This window comes from Pundamilia nyererei, unplaced genomic scaffold, assembly GCF_000239375.1.
Source record: "Pundamilia nyererei isolate P.nyererei 1_Seehausen unplaced genomic scaffold, PunNye1.0 scaffold00043, whole genome shotgun sequence".
Taxonomy (NCBI): domain Eukaryota; kingdom Metazoa; phylum Chordata; class Actinopteri; order Cichliformes; family Cichlidae; genus Pundamilia; species Pundamilia nyererei.
In genome coordinates this window covers 2,259,702-2,267,954 of record NW_005187444.1, presented here as the reverse complement: position 1 = coordinate 2,267,954, position 8,253 = coordinate 2,259,702, and the positions used below count along the sequence as shown (strand labels likewise).

The window sequence follows — 8,253 nt, the reverse complement described above, 5'->3', positions numbered from 1 at the left end:
CACAAAGGCACATGCTTTGTTGGAAATTTCACACCCTGGATGACCACACTTGGGTGTGTCCAGATGGGGTCAAAAGGTTAAACCAGTTTGTTTGGTCAGAGTCAGGCTGGAGGTGCTGATATCCACACTTTCTTTTCAGAATGTAGAGAAACTTGTCTTTCTCTGCACGTTTACACAACCCCACACCATGTTTGTGCCATTCACGCTTTGAATCTCATCACTTTTCCAGTGATTTACTCATTTTTCAGCATTGTGTTGTTTGCAAATTTCTGGGACCTCAGGGCCACCTTTACTTCACCAATTTCTCATACGTATGAACTCATTTCTTTTTTTTGTCCAATCATTTGTCAGGTTGTGAAACAAGCCAAACAGAAAAAAAAGTTACAATGTAACAAATTTTATTGATTCAGAGCACCTAATGATCAATTTGCTCGGGACAGTCTGGCCACACAATGTTATTGTGACAAGCTGAGTGAGTCAGAGGTGTTATGTAGCAAATACAATCAGATAAACGCCCATCTTCACAATCAGCACTAAAAAGCTGCCATTTATGTGCAGGAATATAAGAAAATACAAGACAAAGACTTAAATATCAAATCCTAAAGTTGTAAGACAGTAAGACAAGAATTGCACCAGAACCTGACGCGTATCCATCATGCTTAACAAAACTTCTCAAAACACTTTGCAATATAAAGCTCTGCTTTTTTTGTGATATCCTTTTCTACTTTTTTCTAGAGTCACGACTGTGGTTTCTTCACACATAAAAACTGCTGAAAACAAAGGTAAAAAATAAATGGCAAACTTCACCAATAAGTTACATTACTAGGTCATTATATAAGGCATACAAAAACAACATTCCACACAGTAACGCGGAGCTTAAAATGAGAAAGTGTCAGTCAGTGCAACAGTTACACAATGTATAAAACCTTCTGAGGTACAAAGTTGTTCAACTCGACACCAAACATTTTACGTTGGCCTAACATCAAAATTCTAATTGGCCTAAATCAAAAATCACTGTTGCATTGCAACCAATCACAAGTTCTCATCCTAAAAGGAAATGAAACAGTCAGTGTTCAGGACCCTTTTGTTTTTTTCAAGGCACTGTCCAGGTAGGCCCGCATGTTCTCTCTGTGGGTCTGGGTGAAACAGTGGCCAATGACCTGCTCCAATTTATCAATTCGCCTCCGGAAGCGGTCACGGTCTCGTGCCATCTCTTCCCAGTGTCCTTTACGAGACGCCTGCCGTGCAAACGGCCAGGTCCGCAGGACATGGAGTTTGACAACAGGAGAAAATCGAACCTGAAATTCAGAAGAATTATATTATAGTTTATTGAACAATACTGGAAGTCATATGACGTTTAAGTGCTTGTATTTAGGGATCATAAACTCTAAATATCTAAAAGCTACATTTGAGTCAACTCTTTCCAACTCCAAGTACTGATTTTTCTAATATGACGTGACTTTGTCCAATCATAAGACCTTTGTGCTAACTTTGCAATACTGCTGCAACTCGATACACATGGAAGTCTGTCTCTCCTGACTCGCTGGTGTCACATGACTGGCTTAGTCATGACGACCAGTGTTGCTAAGCGAAAACAAACAACTCAGCTTAAGACACTCAGTCTGGAGGAAGGAATAAACAGTTATCTTTATCTCTGTTTCACACGCACGCAGTACATGAGTCAGCAGTAGGCCCTCCTCTTCATGATATTAACATTCTAACTTTAAATATGAGATCACCTCCTCTTCTATATCGTTAGCTTCATAGCATAAGTGCCTAAGTCATTTTTTTGTGTTTTCGGAAAACAAGAAAAAACTAATTTTCTAAATATCACATGCATATTTTTAAATATCACATGCAATTTGACCAAAAAAATGACTTAGGCACTTATGCTATGAAGCTAACGATATTTGTCTGGGTCAGGGATGGGCAACTCCAGACCTCGAGTGCAGGTGTCCTGCAGGTTTTAGATGCGTCCTCGATCCAACACAGCTGATTCAAATGGCTAAATGACCAAATCAACATGTCTTGAAGTTCTCCAGAGGCCTGGGAATGAACTAATCATTTGATTCAGGTGCGTTGACACAGGGTGATATCTAAAACCTACAGGACACTGGCACTCGAGGCCTTGAGTTGCCTACCCCTGGTTTGGGTCAATGAACTGAGTGTGATTTCTGACAATATGTTTACACACTCATTCAGTTTAATATATTTAGCCCACAGCTAAAAAACAATAATAAATACACCAAAACTTTTGTATTTGGGTTCCTTTAACATCTCCATGTGGAAAAAGTGAAAGAATAAAAAAGAAATTATCAGACAATTACCTTCTTCTGGGTGGTGTCAGCCTTGCTTTCTTTCATCTCTGAAGTTGGTGTGGGTGTTTGTCCAGATCTTTTCCAGGGCACTAGTATAGTCTCTGGATGGGAGTGATGCTTTGTCTGTCTCTCTGGCAGCACAGGCTTCTGGGGTGCTTTTGCCCATTTCTTTGCTTTTGTGGATGAATTTGGTGTGTGGTGAACATTAATATCTGAATCATCGTCTTGCAGGAGTGTTCGTTTTGGAGAGCTCTGAAGGGGTGCCTGGAAGTTCAAAGGGTGGTAAGGGTCATCCTTTAGGCAGAGAGATTTCCACAGTGATTCTTCATCCTCTTCGGATGAAGGGGGGATGGTGCTCTCCTTCTCCTCTGTGTCTGTGTCAGATTTTGGGGTTTCGCAATTAGATAACATGGTGGCTTGGGGAGCTGTGCTGCTGATTGTGCATGCAGTGAAACACATGGGATTGTAAGGGTCTTCAGGACTGCTGAAGAAGTCCCACAGCCTCTCACTTTCCTCCTTGTCGATGTCAGGGCTCGAACCATCCGAACTGGCCCAACTGCTCCAACTGCTCTCGCTGTCGGAGCGACAGACCCAGTTCTTTAGGCCCTGAGACCCCATCATTTCCTCACTGGCCTTGCTTACGGACATGAGGTCTGTGTCGCTACAGTCTTTTACTTCACTTTTTCTTTTGCCCATATCTGTGTTAGTTGAAATGCAGGCGGAGAAAAAGAAAGGGTTGTAAGGATCACTGGATTTTGACAGAGATTCCCAAAGTGCTTTACTTTCGTCACTCTCAAATTCTACTGTGTTCTGGTCTTCCTCACTGCTCCAGTGAGAGTTTCTATCTTCTTCTGATGTGTCCTGCTTGAAAACTTTTTCCTTGGAAATATCCCATTTGTGGTCTTCCTCACTATTTTTTTGGCAGGTGTCGTTTGAACCCGAGTCCTCGCCGCTCGACACAAAGAAGTTCCAGTCGCCAGGGAAGCCCATTTTCCAGCCAGATTGGTGTCCCAGAAAGATGCCCTCTTCGTTGCCAGCTGTTCTGGACACAAACTCATCCACAAGCCCGCAACACAGGTCGTCAGCACGGAGACTGGACAGCAAGGCCTCAGCAGTGGATTTCCCAGCAAACGGGTCACCAACGTCTGCACAGAAGTTGGAGAGGGGATTTGAACCACCAACCATGTTGTCTCCCTCAAACAAAGAGGTGAAGAGGAATGATTCTGTTGGGTTTGTGGCTGTGGTCATGTGCTGGATATGCTGACCAGTCTCGTCTGTGATTCTCACGTGAACCTCAAACCTGAACATTTGGAAAACTGGAAGAAGAAAACAAAAAAGCTTTTAAGTACAATAAAATGTAATAAAGTTAAATTTTCTGAAGAAATAATTATTCCATTCATGCTATGAGGCCAAGACAAGGTTTGTGTTTGTACTGCAGTTTTACGTATTATTTCAAAGAAGGTTTACTGAGTGTAACATACAAGTCCGTGTGTTGTACTTCAAGTGTTTTACAGGAAGTGTTACTGTGATGTCTAAACAATGTTCAAATGCTGAAAACGCAAGTAAACATTGCGGAAGTTGGAAAAGAAACACCATCTACAAAAAAAATAAAAATAAAATAAAATCGAGGAACTATTCAAACAGTAAAACACGGCATAGTGTCAGCCCCATAGAATATTAAGTTTGCTAAAAGGTATGTCGTTTAATGAGTTACTATATTAAAAAAACTAAACATATCTTACACCTACACAGTGGTCTTATAATTTCCAACATCAGTAAACACACCAAAGGTTAACCTTAGCAGCTATAAAGTGGGCGTAAGACGCAAGGAAAAAAACTTTTGATTTCGTCTCACTCTTACCTGACAGGAAAGTGTAGTAAATGACTTGAACCAGCAACCGAAGCTGTTCCCACAGCACGGTGAGCATCTGTTTAGTCCACGGCAGAATAGCCATCCCTCCGCTGCCAAACCTTTCCATCGCCGTCCGCTCAGAGCTAGTCTGGGAACCAACAACCGTAGCCATTTTCACGTCTTTCTTCTCGAGTTTCCGCGACTGTGTTGAACACAACTCCTCACGTATTCTGGTATTCCTCGTCGAAAACCAAGAGATTTCGCGTATTCGTCGGTGACAGATATGCGTCGATGTTTTGTCGCTTCATTTTTCGGCAAGACTGTGCCATTTTTTGGTGTCTTCCTCAAATGTTCTCATGTATTTTCTCCATGTTCTTCAGCTGTATTTTCGTCGTTGTAGTAGCAGGAGTTGAATGTCGCGAGGTTGCAACACTCCCGTTAATATAAACATACTGACGTCACGCTGCACCGTGATTGGACAGAGTAAGTATTCGCTTAGATCCCTACTCGTCTGCTAACTCCTCCCACAGGTAACGTGTGACGCATAGAAAGTGCCCGTAATTTCCTCAGCTTCCTGGAAAACCCGGGTTTAAAAGTGAATTTAGATAATAACGAAAACGTATAGAGTTTCCCAGAGATAAAAACAAAATGTATAGAGATTGCAGCATTTCATTCATGAATGGACTTTCACTTTCCTTGCGTGACACGTTTTTTGGTTGTTTTCCTATACAAACCTATGTATAAAAACAAAAGCCTATTGGTTAGCATAAAGTGATGCAGAGAAGAAATTTATTTTTGTTAGATTTTACTCTCACTTATTCCACCTTTTGTCCCAGGGAAGTGGAAAAAGAGTTAACTTTGGAATTAATATTGAAACATTAGGCGCAAATTATTTTTAGAGTAGAAACATCTGATGAGTAGCAGTTGTGCTCAAAAGAGTTGTCACGCTGTTATAAACAGGCAACACTGGAGTGCGCTAGCTCTTTATGTTTTGTGTTTACATCCACTGCCTACTGACCAATCAATACTCCAGAAAATAGCATCATCATTCCTAGAAGATCCCTTGGACCTCTGCAGGGAGAGAAGGAGGGAATGTCATTCATCGAATGCAGTTTAACTTTCCTTTTGTGACACTTTCTTGGTTGAATAATTTCTTTTTCAAACCCATGTACATAAACAAAAGCCTATTGTTTGGCATAATGTAATGCAGATATCAAAGCAGGGAGATCAGTGCATAAATGGCAATGTACTCAATCAATGTATTTTTGCTAAAGTTTACTTTGTATGTCATTTATCCCACATTTTTGTCTCCTTTGAAATGGAAGAAGAGTTAACTTTGGAATTAATCTGTGAACATTTAGACACTGCAAATTATATGTAACAGTAGACAGTTTCCCAGATGAGTTTCATATATACATATAGATGTTTAGACAAATTTAGTTCTCAATTTCTTCTTTCTCTTGGCAGCAAGCGATATTCCAGTAATTTAATTTAATTTAAAAAGAAAAACACCTACACTGTACTTGTTGACTTCATATAAAATTGTGTATGTAAACTAAACCTATGTTTGAATTATGTTTTTTATATATCATCTTTACTCTCAAACCCTTATCAGCACAGAGTTTGCAGCTGAGAAAATAAAAAATAAAAACTGTTGGGAGCAGGTTAGGTTTATAATAAGCAGCGCACGCTGATTGATCCTTTTATTCACAGCATGTTTTAAAGTGGACATGAAACACTACATGTAGCTAATAATTATTTTATAGAAGAAAGCTGCAGCGCTAATTTCAAACAGATGAACACTTTGAATATGAGACAGGATAATACCACAAAAACCCAGCATTTATTACTGGCTGAGCCTAATTAAACTGATGTTATGCTTAGATGTCAACAAATGCATCGGTGGAGGTTCTCCATCCTTTCTTTGAGTCAGACCAGTGATCGACATTCAGTTTGAAACCACAAATGGGGTTGGGTAGGTTAATTCAGCAGCAAAATTACTACTCCTTCTGCTTACCTATCCATTTTGATCAAATTTGGTTAAATTATACACACTAAATCTGTAAAACCAAATACTTATTTAATTCTGATTACAACAGCTTAATATTTCAAAACCGGAGGTTTCTTCCTGTTAAAAGGGAGGTTTTCCTCCCAAGTATTGCCCCACTGAGTGCTTGGTCATAGGGAATCGTCTGCTTGTTGGGATGGCCAATACTTCAGAGCAGCCATTGCCAAAAAATACTGCAGTCCACTTGAAAAAAATAAAAAAACAAAAAAACCCTGAGGCCCACCGAATCTTAAATCTTCACTCTGATCAAAATACAAGATAAAGTGATGCATTTCCTTGAGAATTTAATTAGAAAAACATCAACATCATAGGCTGTTGGTTATAAATTGTTAAAGCAACCCAATCATATGCTAAGTGATAAGAGCAATGTGTGACCCACTAGCCAATGGGACACAAAAGTAAATTTAACTTAAAGTAACATCCTCCTATTAACAGTTTTAATTCACTTTTATATAAATCAATGAATGTCTATAAATATGAAATTGTACATACTTGTAATTTCAATCTGCAGATTTGCACCTCACACTTTGGGAGCCCCTGCTATAAGGGGAACCCCCCAACCCTGAAAAAACCCTATATGATTTTGAACTTGGGCACAACTTGGGTGTAAGCCCAGTAAGTAATCACTGTGTTCAAGTTTCACTGTTATAAGAGGAGCAGCAATGTGGATTATGGAGGGATCAATGGGCGGACATCTTACCATTGCATAGCTTCATCAGTCTTTGCTACATCACGTTAACACAGACAATTTAAATACAACTTACTGTCTTATGTCACGATGAATAAACCAATATGAACTAAATGTTGTTTGTAATTCTGACACATGGCCTAAGGAAATTCAATGTCACTTCTAGAATCAATAGTCTTTTAGTATCTTCCACATATCACGCTTTGCACACTGATGCTACAAATAGAATGAAACCTCAATACTTCAACTGTTTTGCTCTAACCGCTGGGTAAATTTTAATAGTTAAAATTATATAGTTACATCTTCGATTATTTAGTACTTCATTTTTGTTTAAAGACACAAGCTTTAAAAAGAGATCCTGAAATTCCTCATAAAATGCTGTGAATGCAAACTACTCTTCGTGTATTCAGCTGCTAGTTAGAAGGAGCTGTATGCCGGCCTGTTTTCAATGGTACCCTGTGAAGTACCTATGATCTCAAAGAGGACCCAAAAACAGCACTGTTGGTATAGATACTATTGCGAATGAGTATCTAATTCAAAAGTAATTTTCTTAGTAACAATTACCTTCCGAATATTGATTTTTTTGTGACAACCCTGAAGGGATCCTACCTTCCCAAACACAAACATGAGCACGTCGGCAGTGTTTCGGGTAGGTCTCAAAATTTGTGGCCATCTGAACTTATAAAAGTCTAATAAAAATAGTGCTTACGGTGTTCCTTTCTTCAGTTTAAATTCCCCACAATCAAATTAGGACATACTGGTTAGTAAAATGTGCAAAGACCCAAATAACTTGTCTGAAATCAGTCTGATCCAGGGTGGAATTTGGCCTTTGCTTAAACAAAAGCTACTCCACTTTATATTACATTAAATAAACAAACAGCCACTGTGGGGAAAAAAATTACATTTACAGAAAATTAGAATATTAACCTTTGGTTTAAGTTAGCGAGCTGATAACCAGCTTTATGTGACCTTTTATCCTGATGTTGGTAAGTGATGATGAAAAGTGCCCTGGGTATGTTGAACTTTCCCTGTAGTATAGGGCCCTGCTCTCAATGGGCATGTATTGCTGCATTTGTTTTCCCCTAGGTGGTAGAGCAGGTCACCTACTATTCGGAAGGTTGGTGGCTAGACCCGTCTGTGTGCTAAATATCAGTGGGCAAGAGTCTAACCCCAAGTTGCTCTTCCATGAATCAACTGGAGTATGAATGCATGTGTGTGTTACAAAGCACTTATGTAGAAAGAGCATTAAAAAAAAAAACATTGCTCGTGTGAATGAGGCAAGTTGTGTAAAGCGCTTTGAGCGCTCAGAGTAGAAAAGCACTGTAAA

General features: G+C 39.5%; 1 protein-coding gene across 1 annotated transcript; it reads right to left on the bottom strand.

Moving 5' to 3' along the window:
• Window positions 1-381: 381 nt before the first annotated feature.
• Window positions 382-4,602, bottom strand: LOC102214228 (protein phosphatase 1 regulatory subunit 15A). Its single transcript, XM_005731496.1, has 3 exons — window positions 4,180-4,602; window positions 2,328-3,634; window positions 382-1,298 (listed from the first exon to the last, which is right to left on the bottom strand). The coding sequence occupies exons 1-3, from the start codon at window positions 4,340-4,342 to the stop codon at window positions 1,074-1,076; spliced, it is 1,695 nt and encodes a 564-aa protein (XP_005731553.1). The 5' UTR covers window positions 4,343-4,602; the 3' UTR covers window positions 382-1,073.
• Window positions 4,603-8,253: the final 3,651 nt, after the last annotated feature.